The 20,000-nt window shown below is 33.4% G+C and overlaps 1 protein-coding gene across 1 annotated transcript in view; it reads right to left on the bottom strand.

Annotated features, from left to right (window-relative positions):
* Positions 1-20,000, bottom strand: part of LOC137634907 (uncharacterized) — a 95,260-nt gene that overhangs the window by 30,805 nt on the left and 44,455 nt on the right. The window contains 2 exon segments of the mRNA XM_068367454.1: positions 1-90; positions 1,143-1,274. The exon segment at positions 1-90 is cut by the window's left edge and continues 41 nt beyond it. Coding sequence (XP_068223555.1) covers positions 1-90; positions 1,143-1,274 — 222 coding nt within the window.

Raw genomic sequence — 20,000 nt, forward strand, 5'->3', positions numbered from 1 at the left:
AAGGGGCACGTTATGGGCCGAAAACCGAGCAGCTTGATCGTTGACATCGTCCACACCACGTTGCAACTCCGCCAAACCTTCCCGGAATTTCTGAAACAATTCCATTTATTTTACCGGAAGGAAATATCAACTTGTAAATGCCTGCCTTCAATTGACGGACTGATCACGAGTTGTTATCGGCTTCATTATTAACCTTCACAAGCAAACGTTCAAATTGAGATCCATTGAACTTGGTTCATCAAAGCAAATGCAATTATGTTCAAAGATAGATAAAACATAAAAATTAGTGTCATGGAGAGGATATTTAAATAAAAATTGAAAAGGAGATAATATTTACATATATAGTCACCCTTAAAAATGTTCAATAATGTTAAAATGCAGCCCTGATATTGGATATTAACCTCCCACTTACTGCAAGGAGGCCGGATAAAATAACTTTCAAGAAGAAATTAAAGTATCCTATTTTCTAGTGTTAGAATAAGGCGGCTTTGACAATTTAAATGAACAAAGCCATATAATTTCTTAAAACGTCTGGTATAAGAAAATACCCAACGAGGAACCCAATAGGCAGGTTAATAAGGCAACGGTGCACAGCTTATTAGGATAGAATTATTGCCTCAGCATTTACTTTTTTTCTTCGTATTTTTTAGTTAATATATTGAAGGGTTTCAATCTATCAATTGCTAAATAAACTAAACAGTGATTATATTATCACAGTTTGGCTTCTACAATCCACGAACATGAATATAATGGGAGAAGGAACACATGAACCGGAATAAGTAAATAACACCACGTCCTACACTGTGGCGTCATGAGCTCTTAATTCAATACACAAGAGACTTACAGAAAAATAGTCCTATAATTTCAACAACAATCTATATTTATTTCCCCAACTTCCTGATCTATATTAATAATTAAATGGAACAAAGGTTGGTGTCTATATTACAAACAATAAAAACTACTACTTTAAGTATATTATTCCGATTAATTTAAATAATGAATTCTGCCCCAGACACGAAAACTACGGACACAAATCTTTATTACTCAGCACTTATGGTTAAATACATTTTTTTTAATAAAACTTCAACACATTTATGAAGCATCATTTAGACACTAAAATGAAAGAAGGCGTATAAACTCACTCTGACATTGTGGGCGTGCTGATCTGCGAGGTTCGGGTCTTGGGAGAGGGGGCCCCACCCATCGGCAGTCCTCTGGGCTTCGTCTAATCGCCCGCTTACTTCCTCTACCGTCTTTTGTAACACGCCCAATTTCTGTAATAAAGAAAGGTTTTAATTTGAAATATTCTTGAAAGGCTGGGACTTCTTAATTCTAAGAAAATAATAAAACAATCGTAATTTGCTAAAATCAAAAGGGTAATTATTATATTATTAATAAACATCTTACGAAAGATTCAATTAACGGTTCTTTTACAATTGGAGGTAAGGACATTCAGAAAATTAAGTAATTATAATTGAAAATGGAAGTAAGCCTCCATGTTGTGGCTTTTTGGTTTGTACTTCACGGACCAATTAAAAAAAAAAAAAAAAACACCATAGCTTACTCATTTGTTGAAAAGTAAACAAACTCATCTAAGAGAAAGACACTCCAAAATCAAACCATTGTTCTCTGGTCTTGGGTAGTGCCATAGCCTCTGTACCATGGTCTTCCACTATTCTATCTTATTTCTTTTCCTCTTGCTTTGTTAAAGTTTTCATAGTTTATATAGGAAATATTTCTTTTAATGTTGTTACTGTTCTTAAGATATTCTATTTTGCTTTGTTTCCTTTCCTCACTGGGTTATTTTCCCTGTTGGAGCCCCTGGGCTTATGGCATCCAGCTTTTCCAACTAGGGTTGTAGCTTAGCAAGTAATAATAATAATAACAATAATAATAATAATCCGAAATCAAACGCTCCATTAAAAATTGATTCTAATAAGATTATCCAAATAGATTCTGCGTGACCCACCCCCACCTACCACCCACACGTTATATTGAGTTTATTCAAAATTAAAACTACAAATATAACCGCTATACTTTAAAAATAATCTAAGTATATTTCAATATTTAGCACCAAAACAACATGAAAATTTACGAGCAAGAAAGTTACTGAATCATAATTGGGCGTAAGATTCCCGCAGATTTATTTTAAAGTGAAGCCTCGGCTATTTACTCTCTAGCAAAGTTTGGAATTATCCTCTACTATTCAATGATTTACACAAAATACTCTAAATACGCAATTTGAATAGTAACAGCGGAGGAAAATGGAAACTAAATCTACAAGAATGATATACACATACAATACGAACATCCATCAGAAATTTCTTCCAATGTTTGTTATTTAATCTCAACATTAAACCTCAGAGAAATCACGTCAGAATAGACACATTATAGACAGTAACACAACTGATACGTGTCGTTTTCATTAAATATAAACTTTGGCGAAAATTTAAAACAATCAACAAACATTACAGGTTGACGGTAAACATCAGCAAAGTGCAAATCATCAAACATACTTGAAGCATTCCGTAAAAAAAAAAAGTCGTTACTAACCAATATGATGAGAAATGTTAACAGCACATACACTTGTTAAATGAAAATGTAATCCAAAGTACATAAACAAATCTTTTTAGCTATATAAAGACGCAAAATTGTCTAGTGCTCAATTTTCTTTTATGATAGATTTTCTTGTTATTTTATTTGACGCATTCTGCAAAATATGGAAACAAGGAAATAAATGGTAGTGTGAAGCCTTCATAACAAACAATCATTGAATGGAAAATAAAATCATAAATAATATAAAAATAATGCTATTATCATAATTATCACAATTATTATCCTCCATCTCGCACGATGGCCAAAGAGGATTCCATATAAAAAGCCTCATCAATTTCAAAAGTAAACTTGATTTCTTAGACTTCCCCTGACAGGATGCTGATAGGGCTAACCGTTGACAGATGACGTCTTGAGGAAGTGTCAGTGGCCTACAGGGAAGGATGCTACACCATAAAAAGTAGCAGACCTTGTGTGCCTTCAGAGGGACCCCATCCACTCCAAAATTGGAGCCAAGGCGCCGTATTAATGCGGTGATGGATTCTATACTGGGTATGAGAGGGGGCATACGCTGTACCTCCGATAAAGATATCAATACCAACAGCAGAAGTGGGCCCTTAACATGATGGTAATGATATCAATCAATCATGAAGACGAATATTAAAAAAAAAAATAACTCCTAAAGGAGAAATCTGATGCCAATGTTGTGGAAAGCACCTTAGGGATGATAAAATCCCTCTCGTAAATCACTGAACAACAATGATTCAAGTCGGGAAGAGCCGTTCGCAAAAATAAACATTACTCGATGTAGAAAACATGTTGTTACATACTCACGGCCAAAATGAAGATGTAAACATGAAAGCAGAAAAAAAAACATTTCACATGATTCTGAACTGAGCAATGCATGAAGGTCATGGCATGCCTCCAACCCTCTCTCATTACGAGAATGCAATTTCAAAACATACGTAACGTAAGTTATTCCAGAGTCACCAATCTCGAGCAGTCCAACTCTGGAGTCAAATAAACTACCAGGCCTGATAATGATAGTCATAAACAGGCAGCATATCCTCCTCAAATGAGCCTTACTAGATAATGCAGCGTTCAAGGCCGCACTTCCTACATACAACTTGTTGTGTAATCGCCGCCGCGTAAGTCACTGGCATTAAGACTCACAATCATCATAAGGAAACAGGTTTCAGGTGACCTCTAAATTGCTCTTGCCAAGCATGATTCACATCCCGCGCTATTATAAATTCAAGTTCAATCCACCTACATGCGATAAATATGCTTCATTTTTATCCCGCTCGTTTATCACTTTCCTATTTATTGAAAAATGACAGACAAGGTACTTGTCGCTTCTCGGTCATTTCTTTATACTGTATAGAAAAAATATTTCCAGTATTCTATATCTATTTTCATTTAATTACTTAAGAAATATTAAAAAGAAAACAGAGAGAGAGAGAGAGAGAGAGAGAGAGAGAGAGAGAGAGAGAGAGAGAGAGAGAGAGAGAGAGAGAGAGAGCCTTACCTTATTGCCTTACTCTATGTTTGTGTTCCCCCAGGTCCCTCAGTGTGAGGCACCTCGTATATCCACCAGAGAGAGAGAGAGAGAGAGAGAGAGAGAGAGAGAGAGAGAGAGAGATCCAACTAAGATAAACCTATCCAATCATCGTCTAATGACGCAATCATAACATGAGAAGACGTCCTTAAAATGCCAAAGAAAATGAAAAAAAAAAGTTCGAAAATCGAAAACTATATTTCATGTCTTATCCCCTACTCGGCTAAAGACGGTAGAGAGCAGGCGACCTTCAGGGGGCGCACCTCTACTTTAAGCCATTTGGGCAGCGGCGCAGCCACCTGTCATTAACATATGCGTCAACCACCTCTCACTACCCAAACCAGGAGGGTGTTATGTCCATCTGGGTGCCACTATACCTTTCATGGTCCAATTAACTAACGCCCACATAAACAAAACAGACGCCAGCGCTCTACGGAATATCACTTTAAAGGAACAAGAGCACAAAATACCACAACTAAAAGGAAAGAAGAGGATTGTCGGGCGGACTTCTAGGCCCAGTATTCTGTGAAGGCCTGGTCGCTCAGGGACGATCCATATCACGATATAAAGAGCCATTGGAAGATTAAAAAAAATCACTATATGGAGACAAAATGGGGAACATTTTCATTTGTATTCATCTCCGATGCAGAAAACGAAGGAAGAAATCAGTTAACCCCAAAAGAAGAAAAATGATCCTTACAGGTCTCTTAGCAACAGTGTCCTTTCAGGGACTCTATCGTCGTTGACGTGAATATCCTACCACGTCATTAAGTACACATTTCATTTTCTGTTAATTTAATTTTGCAATATTTACTCAAAAGTTTTCAACGTTACTATTCTGTCTTTTTTTTTTTCCCAAGTCCCGAAGTTCCTATTCTAAACTTACATTATCACGTGACATAAGAACTTGAAAAATCATTAGTTTTCTGAAGTTGATTCCAACAATACCGGATGGCGTATTTGGTATCGAAATAAAGTTTGATTTAAAAGGAAATTTTCAACCAGACTGATCTAAAATTTATTCCAGCTGTAGTCAGATTGTGGAATAATTTTCCTTCATCACGCAGTTGAATCAGTGGAATCTCAGAATTCCAATCTTTTTGTAAATGTTTTTCTTTTGAACAAGTTGACATAAGACTCGTTTTATAGTTTACATGACTCATCTATTCTAATGTTTTTACAGGTCTTAAAATATTTCATATTTATTATTCATTACTTATATTGAGTTTATTTGCCATTTCCTTTCCTCACTGGGCTATTTTCCCTGGTTTGTAGTATTCTGATTTTCCAGCGAGAGTTGTAGCTTGGCTAATAATAGCAAAAAAAAATATAATAATAATAATAAAATAATAATAATCATCATCATCATCATAATAATAATGATAATAATAATAATAATAATAATAATAAATCACACATGATTTATCGTTTACATAATTTTGAATTGACATAAGTCCTATCTCTCTCTCTCTCTCTCTCTCTCTCTCTCTCTCTCTCTCTCTCTCTTAGATACACAAAAAGTGCACGGTACCATTAGTGAATATTATAGTACATACACAACCATTTATCCATTTATGTACATTATCAACCCTGGAAATGTATACCCTCATGGAATGCATAACATTTAAAAGATATATTTCTATTGCTTCTTTACTGGATGCCATTACTGAGTCTGGGAAGGAGACTGGGGGATTTTGCATGTGTAATTATGATCACCTCCCCGATGCCAAATGGTGCCACGAGACAAATTGACAGACCTACGTGGCACACTATTCCATCGTATTTCTCTTCCTCTTGTTTTGTTAAAGTGTTTATAGTTTATTTAGGAAATATTTATTTTAATGTTGTTATACTGTTCTTAAAATATTTTATTCTTCCTTGTTTGCTTTCCTCACTGGGCTATTTGCCCTGTTGGAGCCCCTGGGCTTAGAATATCCTGGTTTTCCAACTAGGGTTGTAGCTTAGCAAGAAGTAATAATAATAATAATAATAATAATAATAATAATAATCGGCAGTTGGAATAAAATTCATTCTTGTTAAAAGTAAGGGAAATTCGAGGCATTAAAAGAAAAAAAATAAGAATGAAAAAAGAGAGAGAATGAAAAAAGAGAGAGAATGAAATGATAAATCACATAGATCAAACGATATTCGTAACCAAAAATAAAGAAAATTATACAAAAATCTTACCATTGATTTCATAATTTGCAATGGTTGTGATTATCAAATTACTTCGATTCATAGGCGGCAAAAGTAATTCTCAAAAGAATGCATTGTAATCATGATTTCTATATACTTGAGGATCTAACTACCCGGCCTGATAAAATCTAAAGCATAATTGCTTTCAAAGTGCAGTGCAGTGCAGTGCACGCACGCACGCACATACATACACACGCATGCATATATATATATATATATATATATATACATACATACATACATACATATATATACATATATATATACATACATACATACATATATATACATACATACATACATACATATATATACATACATACATGTATATACATACATACATACACATACATACATACATACATATACATACATACATACATACATACATACATATATATATATATATATATATATATATATAAAGTATGTACTAATTTCGTTAAAAGAATAAAATATGTCATGATTATAACACAGGATACAAAATAAAATATAAAAATATATGGACAAAACTTCGACAACTCTCATGTTATAAAAATATATTAAAGAGTTCCTACGCTTTTTCTGCCACCAGTAAATCGTCAAATAGGGTAGAATTGAGATACGACCGTAAAATAGTACTCAAACAAGAGAGAGAGAGAGAGAGAGAGAGAGAGAGAGAGAGAGAGAGAGATTATGTAAATATCTTGACCACCAAATGACATGTATTCAGATTTTACACGTATTGTCAAATCATATGCAAATATAATGTGCCGTAAAAAAAAAACATCTTATCCAACGACAAAACAATTAATTCTACGCACGGATAAGAAAGACATATCGAGACCATTTCAAATCAAAACCCTCTGACAAGCGATAAGAAATGAGAAAAATCAACTAAGGGCATTGCTGTTTGCTGACATGAAAGCACAGATTCTGCTCAAGGATAAAACAAACAAAACGTGAGCTTCTGGATAAAATATTAAGGGCGGGAGGAGGTCGCGTAATATCTGGGCTATGCAAGGGCGGAGAGTCTAAACATGCCACACACAACTCTGGTGGATGAGTGCCCGCCCTTCCTCCTCCTCCACCGCCTCCTCCTCCTCTTCTTCCTCCACCTACTCCTCGGGCCCCGTAACTCACGCCCACATGTAGGAGCAACGCCAGTTAAGGTGTTGGCAAAGATCCCATGCCAACATCTTCTGGAAATAAACCACCGCCATATCCCCTAGCCGAAAGAGGGGTAGGTTACAGAAGGGAGGCCGACGCTGTTAAACAAGTTATTTGGACAACTGAAATATTCTTCAAGTAATGGCATCCATAGCAACAAACTGACTTTCCATTGCCATGCTTCTCCAGCAACAAGGAGAAGCAATAGTAAGTTTATAGGCTCACGCCTTGTTATATTGCTTCCTAGAAACGAGAACCTTTAGATTTTCTGTTCTTCAGGATTCTGCATAAAACAAAATCTAAATGAGCAACATTGTTGGCAATTTAAGACTCTTTGAGTAACATCTTCGATATACTTCTTTTCTCTAAATGTATGATGAACTGCATGGGCGAATCTTAAATATCTATCTATCTACCTATTTATCTATCTATCTATCTATCTATCAATATATAAATATATATACATATATATACTGTATTTCATATATATATATATATATATATATATATATATATATATATATATATATATATGTATGTATGTATGTATATACTGTATATATATACACAATATATACATTGACGAATTTTCTCTGAGTCGGAATATGAAAAGTGCTTCTACCTGGACCAGGATTCAAACCTTTACCTTTGAATTTAATTCAGATTCAATTCAGAGAACAAATCAAGGACAGTGTAGAAGCACTGATCATAAATTAATTTCGCCTAGGGTCTTTATTCTGTTTTATTCTAAGCTTTTACAATAGTCCTCATTTGATTATTTAGTAATGAGAGAGAGAGAGAGAGAGAGAGAGAGAGAGAGAGAGAGAGAGAGAAATTTGTTCCACCATCCAGTTCTACTCCGATTGCCAAAGGCTATCAACGGCACTGAAACATAATAGACTGCATATTGTTCTCACTTGGCAGTTTACTCGAGTTTGAGACTGATGAAGTACATGTTAAGCAATGCCCTCTTATTATGCAAGCTCAGTCACAATTATTGTCCAAAAACCACGAAATATTTCTTAAAATCCCAACATTTCAATAGTGAATTCGTATAGCCTTGGGTTAACAAGTTACAAACCCGTATGATTACTACGTAAGTACTTTTCAAACCAGCAGAAAAACGAACAGTTAGAAGGTATTTAATAACGACACTTAATTATGGGTGTCCCCCTCATACATCTGAAGTAATATGCTTTTATGGATCTCATGTCTAAGACCGGAAAATAGTGAAATGAGTTTCAAATTGTACCTGCTGGTAGATTTATCTCAGCAAGGAAGCCGACGCTCCTTATTACATTTCTTGTAATGAAATGCAGCACCTTTGCATCGCTTGATTTTTTCATGGCAGTTTTAAGGGGGACCAGAGTTCAAAGTAATCTATTTAAATAACACACATCGACAGCCCTGTATTGCTATGATGTTAAAACGCTATATTATAGCATGACTTGAAGTGAAACTTTGATGTAAATACGCCAGCGGCGCAATTGCGCAAAGATAAATGGTAGGCGGCTTCAGTAAAGGAGCGAAGAGTGAAACTACGGTGCTAATATAAGCGCCCCCTGGGGACAGACAGCTTGTCCATTACTTCTGAATTGGCTACAGTTAACATACGCTTACACCCTCATAGAAATAGTGAATGGCTCACATCAAATGACCAGTATTCCATTATTTGAAGTCGTCCAAAGCTTGAAGGCATCATTGTAGTTGATAATGAAAGATTAGGGAAAGGGTAATGATCGGTGGACCATCCTATTAACACTTCGACCAGAGTAAATTACTACAATTGGAATGAGAATCATGATTGAAGAACGGATCCATCGCAATCTTCTGCATTGTTACAAACGCCAATTCTTTCAGATGTAGAACTCTTAGCTTTACATCGTTACCTGACAAGAAAACGAGATACAGAACAGATGATAATAGAAATTTATCCTGGTTGGCATAAACCTTACTAAAGGGCTACTTGTGAAGTCATTACGCAGTAAACTATGGTATCTTTTCCTCTAAAAACGATAACAATTTTGCACAATAAAATTTATCAGGCATAAATATATAACTAAAAGAACACAGATCTCTTCATTTATAGATTACTACACATCCTTCGTCAACAGAGCGAATTAGCATAAAACGTAATGTGAGCAAAAAAAAAAAAAAAAAAAAAAAAAGAAAGAAAGAAAAAAGAAGAAGAAGAAGAAGAAGAAGAAGAAGAGCCAACAAATGTCATGATATATTTATGAAAGGTAAAATAAAAGAAGTAAGTAATTTAGTAACTGGGCATTTTGCAAAATGTGTATGGATCAGCGTGTATGCACTCACGGACGTAAGAAGAAATGACAAATGTCAAGGGGGATTAAGTAACAAATTCAGATGGTGATGGAAAATAAAACTATTTTCTAAAGAAATATTAATCATTAAACAATAACCAATGGCGAAAATCGAATATATATGGCGACAAATATTGTGAAAAACTCATAGTTTAACCCATGAAATTTACATGATAATAATTGAAAAAACAATTTAATGAGAAAAAGACTATTATCATCAATATAAATTTTCCCAGAACAGTTCTGTACTGATTAAAATTAAATTCACAATGAAATGTGAAATTTTGCTTGCACTTCATAAAAATTTGAAGAGCAAGCAGATGGTGATTTGCATTTTCTTGCCATCGTTTTAGGGCTTTGTCTAACGCTCGCTCGAGTCCAGTGGGGATACGTCAGTTGTGAATAGTTAAGGGATGAGATTGATAAAATATTGAATCATAAGACAAAATAAGAAATTTCAATATAAAATTCCTTATACTGATTCACAGTAAACATCGCACGTGCATTTTTTGTCTTGCAACACTCAAAAGTGCATTTGTTGCATGTCATGTAAATTGAGAAGCAACATGACATCACATCTGCCATAGGTCGTGTGATATGATACATGTGACGTGTCATCCAAAAGAGGAATTTAATACAAAAAAAATTTCCAAGAAACCCTTTAAAAGTTATCTAATGTCTACAGATGTTCATCAAAGGATTCACAATATCCACCTGCATTTAACATCTGCGAGTATATAATGAAACGTCCATAGTATTGGGGGGGGGGAGGACCTGTTCCTGTAAGAATTGATATTCTTATAACAAAGAATATCTCTTCAATATCCAACGGATCAAATCAATTGTGGAGGATAAAGAATTTAAACATAATAGTATGGCTATGATGTTTAACATATATAAATAACACATCACACACGCATACATACACACACACATACACATACATATATATATATATATATATAAATACATACATACACACACACACACACACACACATATATATATATATATATATAAATACACACATACATACATACACACACACATATATATATATATATATATACTGTATATATATAAATATATATATATATATATATATATACACAGATGGGACAATGCTTAACCATACTAATTAAAGACATTTTGTTAAGCACAGTCTAAGCCATTTCAAACGGATAATAGTTCATTTGGAAATTAACAGACCAGACCAATATTTCAAGATGATTAAAAAAAAAAAAGAAAGAAAAAAAAAACTGGAAGCATAACAGTACATTTTTATCGATGCATACTTGGTCATGTAAACTGAATATGCTGAGCGGTGCGTGCTTTCATCAGCCCAAGGCTCCACTCGTTCATAAACACCCGCCACTAGAAATTAAACATCGCGATAAGAAATTACAATACTTCCCTTTTATAGTTTTAGTCCCTACTTACGGAACGTACACATTAGGCAAGCTTCTATCAGTTGTTTGCAAACGTACATACAACGTTGAATAATATTGCGCAAAAGCGTGCTTAGGTTTTGAAAGAAACAGTCAATTCTGCGAAATTTGTGCACAGTGCAGTTAATGTTTTGAATATCATTTACAAGACAAAAATGAAATCTGATTTTATGGGCTTTAATAAAAAATAAGTTTATGGTATGTGTATTGTATACCTAGAAAACGTGAATAAATAATGTTGTAAATAATACCCAAAGATTATATTCCATCGTTGTTTTTTCTCGACAGAGAGAAATCCAGGAGCTCGAGCGTTTGTTTTTCTTAAAACAAAACCCTTCTGTGTAACCCCCAAGCGTTGTTTACGATTACGTCAGATCTTAGACTTCCACGACATGACTTCAAGCTTGACAACATCCAATTTGAGCCATTTGCGTTCATTCATATAAACAGCAAAGCAACAACAACTTCAGAACAGATAATGATTGCGCTTAACTCGATGCATCAAATGGTGAGAAATGTTTGCATACAGGAGGAGAACTGAGACGTGGGATCAAGGAGAGGAGGGGAGGGGGGGAGGGGGGGAGGGGGGATACTAATGCTAACAACAGAGGAGGGATTATTCCTTCACCGGGTGCGCTACACCTATGATTGTGTAAGGAGATAAGAAGGCATTTCGACTTTTAAACATACTGTCCAGCTTCCTGGTTTGGGGTGCCTTGCCTTTTTCGTCTCCCTTTCTCTCATTCTCTCGAACACATTTCGAAATACTAAATGTGGCCGCAATTTTCTCTCTCTCTCTCTCTCTCTCTCTCTCTCTCTCTCTCTCTCTCTCTCTCTCAAAATGTTTCTGTACAGAAAATAACTTTCTGCACCCATATTATCCTATATATTCACTTCCCTGAATTAAATCAGGAAATTCCGAAAAAAATTCGGAGACTAACATACTTCAATAGCTAAATAATAGCATTATTATGAATACTCCCCAAATCTTATGTGTTGATATACGCAAGATTAAAAGAACGTAAACAGCAAAATTCCACCAAGTGAACGGAAGAGAACCACTCCCAAAACCACAATTAAAACAATAATTTCCTCAATAAATACAGCTGCGCGTTCTCTCTCTCTCTCTCTCTCTCTCTCTCTCTCTCTCTCTCTCTCTCTCCCAGACAAACAAATAACTACAAAGGACTACAAAGGAGCACAGCGTGACACGATGAAATAAGTGACAGAGGAAAGAGCCAAGTTCTCAACTTTTACTACCACCTGCAGTTTTTACCTTCAGTGCCATAACCCCTCATTATTCCTTACCCCCAGCAAACTGACAAAATCCTGTGCCAATCAACAGTCTTTCTTATCTAATGAGTTTCTCTTCCCTAGTATCTAATGCAAAGTACTAATTTCCTTCCACTTGAAACCTGCTAATTTAAAAATAATTTATCTTTCATCATGGGCCGTAATTTTCTCTTAATCTTCAAGCTTTCGGAACCTGAGTACTCAAATTACGAGCGTAATTGACAAACCCTTCTACAGATATCCTTTGAGGGGTGTTTGTTGATTTAGTACACCAGGCTTTGACAAATTTTAAAGAAAAGTCATTTGAATATTATAAATAAAATTATTTCTATCAAAACTCGACAAATAATGTTGTTCTTCCCCCACGTACCAGATGCCAAAACAAATCACATCAGGCCTAATTTGATAAAGAAAAGGCAACATATAAATAAAAGAATACTAAAATCTTAAGCACCCAGAGCCCCCTCCTCTAGCCATTTATCTCATAACCTTAACGAACAACCGGCCCATAAAATTTTCAGCCTACATGAAACCATCCCTAATTCCCATCCCGTATCACAGATGCAGCATCCTTTAACACAGCCATAATACCCCATCTCTCTTAATTCAGTTTCTTCAAAATCCCTGGAATCAGCTTTATTTAGTTTATCGGGTTGATCAAAAGTTTCGCATACGTAGCTTATTCCCTTTCCTCACTGGCTATTTTTCCCTGTAGGAGCCCTTGGGCTTGTAGGTATCTTGCTTTTCCAACTGGGGTTGTAGGTTAGCTAATAATAATAATAATAATAATAATAATAATAATAATAATAATAATAATAATAATAATAATAATGAAAGGTATATTAGATGCAATAATGAAAATTTCCAAAATGGTTCCTTAACCAAGATGAATTTCTCTCCGTTTTAACTGGTCTTTGGTCCCGGTATGACGTCATTTAAGTAAAATAGAATAGTGTATTCCGCCAATCAGCAAATAAGTAAATGACGAAATGAAAATGAATACTAAAAGTGAAAAGTATCTCTCTTTGACATAAAATATCTATCTAATATCATATTGCGTCATCAATCTTCAGTCATTCCATCAGCATTTACTTACACAAACAGAACACAATGCACATAAATATGCAAATATGTTTCTGCAACAAACAAACTCAAAATACCACTAATTTATGGAGAAAACCAATTACTAAATCAAAATATCACGAATTTCAGCAGTAAACAAATTAGCAAAAACTTCATTTGGGTTGGATTATCAAAATAGAAAGCCCACTAAGAATTACTTTAGAACAGTAAAATATCGAGCAAATGATCCATGAAGATATTCGACCACAACTTCTCTTATGACACAGCAGCCTTCCATAAAAGATCCTCCAATCTTCAGACCGAAATTTCACGCATCGTAGAGATCACTGGTGTGTTTATTTTATAGGCTACAGCAGGGCCTTCCACGTTCTTCGGTCCCAGGGCCATTCATAAAAAAACAAAAAGGCATGCGGGCCACCTGCGTGTATACTGTTATATATATATACGCGTACATACACACATAAATGCATATATATACACACATATATATATTATATATATTATATATGTATATATATATATATATATATATATATAAAAATTACCCAGAATTTCGGAATAGGATATGGACAGGGATTTACTTTAGAGGAATTTACAGAAATATATTTTAGAGAAGACAAAAATTAGTTTATTTATATACCAAATTTTCATTCAAACAAATGTAAATCTAGTAATCGTGCTGATAATAGCTTAATTTTATCATTTTGGAAAACGTAGGAGTGAATAATAGTGGGTACACATCTTAATTCGGACTCAAGATTGACATCACTAATTGAAGATCGTAATGTTGATTTGTTTTATGAATGAAAATAAGTTCTCAGAGCCAAGTTGAACCAAACATTGATAATACATTTGACACATTATCAGAAATGTATGGGTAAACCACTTGAGCAGCATGTTTGCGTGCACTTGGTTGAATCAATTGGTTTCCATTTCAATTAATTTTAATTAATCTCTCTAAAGGCAACTTTCAAAATACAACGGGCCACTTCTGGCTTACGGACATTGGGTTGGACGGCCCAAGGCTAGAGTCAGCAGAAGAAAAACTACCAAGAATTTATACGACCTCAAGGATTTCAACACTCTATCCGCATACTGGTGATGGACATACCTTGGTCCAATAAGCATATTCAGACTAAGTTATAAAAGCCGTAACTGATATGGATTAAGCATGTTAACGCCAGCAAGAAAAGGAATTCAAATCTTCAGCAAAGAATTTCACACAATTGAGAAGAGTAAATTCGTTCTCTATAGTAATAAGAATTCAGTGTTAACATTATCTTCCGCTTGGGGCATTATCTAAGATGATCCAAGTCACTAATGAAAATAAATCAAGCCAAAAACAGTAATAGTTACAACAGTAATGAAAATATGACATTTATTTTTTTTCTTTGCGTTAAAATACTAAAATGCTTTTACACCTAAATAACATTGTTTATTTTATCAATACACAACCTTCGTTCTTAAAACTTGCCTAATTGTATTGATAAAAACTAGTGTATCTAAAAATAATATAAAAAAGTCACTGACACATCGTTAAAGTGAAATCAGGAACAATAATCAACAATTAACAAATGGAACCTCAAATAACTCATTATCATTAAAAAAGGTTTAGTAAATTGTATTAGATACAAAGAATATAAAACTAAAAATAAACTTTAAAAAATTGGGTGAAAAGCAAATAAATTGCTTTAAATAAAACTTGAAATTTAAATAAAAACAACCATGACCTAACATTAAACTCAAGAATGCTTAGTTTCTTAGAATATTAATGTAAAATAACATAATCAAAGGTTAATGAGAGAGAGAGAGAGAGAGAGAGAGAGAGAGAGAGAGGCTAATCATATAAATATTTTTTTCCAGCTATGAATAGATGACAGTATATCATATTTTAAGTGTCAGTTAATCTCTCGCATGTTTAAATATAATCTACATAACTTCGTCTGTCTGCTGAGTTATCAGTAGCACTGCCTAGCCCTCCCTGGTCCTAGCTTGGGTGGAGAGGGGGCTTGGGCGCTGATCATATAGTAAATGGTCAGTCTCTAGGGCATTGTCCTGATTGCTAGGGTAATGTCACTGTCCCCTTACCTCTGCCATTCATGAGCGACCCTTAAACCTTTAAAACCTGGAAAAAAGTCTCATTTATTTTCATATCTGCAAATATAACAATGAAATTCGTTAAGTTAAAATTAGTTTCAGGTGGCCAGCAATAGAACAGGAACTTCATAACAAAAATATAAAAACACAAACACAAGCTTATAAATATATGTATATATATATATGTATATATATTATATATATATATAATATATATATATATATATATCTATCCATCTATCTATCTACCTATGTATATATATATATATATATATACATCTATATATCTATCTATCTATCTATATATATATATATATATATACATATATATATCTATATATATCTATATGTATATAGATATATCTATACATCTATATGTATATATATATATAAATATATATATATATATATATATATATTTATATATCTATCTATCTATCTATCTATCCATCTACATATACATATATATATATATATATACATATATATATATATATATACATATCTATATATCTATATATCTATATGTATGTATATATATATATATATATAAATATATATATATATATATATTTATATATCTATCTATCTATCTATCTATCTATCCATCTATATATATATATATATATATATACATATATATATACATATATATATATATATATATGCGTGTTAATATGAAATCAGCCCATTTCAAGTAAAAAACTATAATGAAAGAAAAAAAAAGATAGTAAAAACGTAAAAAATGTGAAAACCACTACACAGCACCACGCTAAGGATGGTCACGATTCTTAAATACCTAATACAAGTAAAATATGAAGTATCTCAAAATAGATAAATTAAATTGCTAAAATTATAAAAAAAAAAATCGTAAGTAAAACAGCTTCAATGACCCACAGCAGTAAGAGTTTTTTCTTTACAGAATTCTGATGGGAGCACAATGAGACGAGAATCCTAAAAGATTGCCATAAGTATTTTGGTGTGGTTGGGCCACTCTCGTTACGTTCGCTGGAAAGGGGTGGTAATGGTTCTAAATTCGTGGGACAAATGCTCCAAACCTTCAACTTTCGTAAAATTTCTCTTCCAAAGAAATTAAAAAAAAAGATTAGCTGTAATAGAATGGAACTTGCCACCATTACTATAAAAAGTAATTCTCAACCTAGAATAGATGGAAATATCTAAAAACATAATTAACATTGTTATTTTCTATTTCTCGATTTCTGTTTGCACGACGAATTGCAAACACAAAAATTGATTTATTCATTATACATACCACTTAAAATAACGCTCTTACGGAAATATACTAACTAAACGTATGAGAAATAATATAATCTATAAGACATTTATACTTAAGTATTTAACCATAGCAAATTTTTCAGTTATATTTTCAAAGAAGAAACTATTCGACTTCTGTTTGCAAGACGAATTGCAAACACAAAACTTTATTTAATCATTATACACATCACCTTCTAAAAATAACGCTCCAACGGAAATAAACAAACTAAACGCATGAGTAATAATATAATTTATAAGACATTTATACTTGACTATTTAACCATAGCAAATTTTCCAATTATATTCTCAAAGAAAAACTAAGCTGGTAATAGAAACCATGTTTCCTTAATTAGTAATTAAGTTTAGTATCAACAGCAGATGGTCACCCATGTATCATAAATGTCAAATATGTCCCAGTAGAAAAGTTAAAGTGAATGACCTTAAGTTGAACCAATTGTAATGAGGGAACTGACCTCATAACACAAAAGTATGAGCACCATAAAAGGCTACTGCTGAGAGAGAGAGAGAGAGAGAGAGAGAGAGAGAGAGAGAATAATGTTGTTCTAGCAGTATCTGGAAATCTATAGTTATTTTTTTGCATCAACGAAACTGCACTAGTAAGCAAATACATAAATAAATAAAGTGAGTGAGAGAGAGAGAGAGAGAGAGAGAGAGAGAGAGACAGAGAGGGAGAGAGAGAATATAATGTTGTTCTAGCAGTATCGGGAAATCTATAGTTATGTTTTGCATCAACGAAACTGCACTAACAATAAAATACATAATAAAAAAAAAAGCTCGGTTGAGAGAGAGAGAGAGAGAGAGAGAGAGAGAGAGAGAGAGTATAATGTTGTTCTAGCAGGATCTGGATATCTATAGTTATTTTTTGCATCAACGAAACTGCACTAACAAGCAAATACATAATTTAAAAAAAAGCTCACCTTAAGAAAGATTTATAGGGGCGTGACGAACGAATATGTTCAGCATCACTGACCCCACCACAAACGCCTCTAACTGTACCTTATTCAAAGATGAAAGTTAGGGCTCTTTGCGATGAATTTAGATAATTTAGAACACATCCTCAGAAGTATAGGAGGTTCGGGTGTGGAATTTACAAGACAATATCTTAGTAAATGAGTCCCATCTCTAAGTTTATCGAAGAATAATATCAATGTTTTCTATGCTTAGTGAGTAGATAGTACTTTAATTTTAAGATATTATATATTATATATATATATACATATATATTTACATATATATACATATATATTTACATATATATATACATATATATTTACATATATATATATACATTATATATTTACATATATATATATATACATTATATATACATATATATATATATATATATATATACATTATATATACATATATATACATTATATATACATATATATATACATATATATATATATATACTTTATATACATTATATATATATATATATATATATGTACACACACATATACATATACATACATATATATATATATATATATATGTATATATATATATATATATATAGATAGATAGATAGATAGATAGATAGATAGATAGATAGATAGTTTATAAAGGATATCTCACTATTAAGTCATTCATTACATTGTAGTATTACTTTACCAGTAATGCTATTAATTCAAAATTAATTTCAGGCAAATCCTTCCAATATGGCGCCAAGAGTTCTAGAAAGCCTACATATGATTACTTCTTTAATAAATTTTATTCTTCTCACAACTGCAATGTGTTTAACATGCGAGTACCCCAGAACTGAACCCCAGTCCCTAAAAATATCTTAACAAGAAGACCTCTCTTCCATAGCTTAATGTTTCCTGGAATCTAAAGCCAAGACAAAACGGAAGGAAGAGAGAGAAATGGGGAAGGGAGTGGAGACAGGGAAAAATTAATTCTCCCGATTATCTGCGGCTAAGTCTCCTGCAGGCTGCGGCAGCTCCCATATCAGCACTACGACGGTCAGCTCGTCGTCGTCGGGCGTGGCTAGACATGCCTCATTGTCCGGAGCCAAGACACTGCTGCAGCAGCAGCAGCAGAGAGAGAGAGAGAGAGAGAGAGAGAGAGAGAGAGACTCTTGAATAATTCTGTTGATATTTTTCGGAAGAAACCGGTCCTGCTACTCAAGCATTTCCTTTAGTCTTAGGAGTACCACATGATAATGTCAATGTACTGTATAATATTTGATCTGTTACGAGTTCCTTTTTGGTCAGTTATCCTTAGATAGGACCAATATACCAAAGACATATTAATAAAAGTCCTTTTATCCCAGGGCAAACCCACATACGTATTAACACATTTAATAAAAAACTAACAAAAATTCGTATGTTAGGAAGTGTTTTTATTGCTTTAGGGACATTAAAACAAATGAAGTCATATATTATAAGTGAATATCAATAGAGAAAAACATATATGCGATTCCTATATTGGTTTTGAGAAGCAAAAATATGTTATTAAAATCTGGTGCATGACATCCTTGCTTAAAATATTACCTTACGAATACTTCCAAGGTTGGCGATAATTATATTAGAATTTTGTAATACATGTTATGTAAACAAAATAACCAAACTAGTACATATGTTTAAGCAAACTAAAACCGAAACAGAAACAGGACAATACCTCAAGCTACTCAAAATATCAGTTAGAAAATGTCTTGAAATTCTAACAGTAATAATTCTTGAACTTTTGAGAAGAAATAAAAAATGCAACACATCAAATCAAGACGTTATCTTAAGGCTGGATGATCCCATCACTAGAAATTTAAGAAGCCATTTTGATTCAGTCAACTCTCAGCAGCGGTCATCCGGCCACATAAGGAACAGTTTCCTTATCCGGAGTCTTAACTGTCCTCTAGTCTGTAAACAACCTGAGCCACATCTTAAATATGAGGTCTCCATTTCCAGTGAAAATAGCCTCTCTTCTCCCTGCTGCAAATATTAACGTATACTGGTATGGCAAGTTGACAGAAGTGCAGCCACCAATTTGATAAGACTG

Source organism: Palaemon carinicauda, chromosome 45 (assembly GCF_036898095.1).
Source record: "Palaemon carinicauda isolate YSFRI2023 chromosome 45, ASM3689809v2, whole genome shotgun sequence".
NCBI lineage: Eukaryota > Metazoa > Arthropoda > Malacostraca > Decapoda > Palaemonidae > Palaemon > Palaemon carinicauda.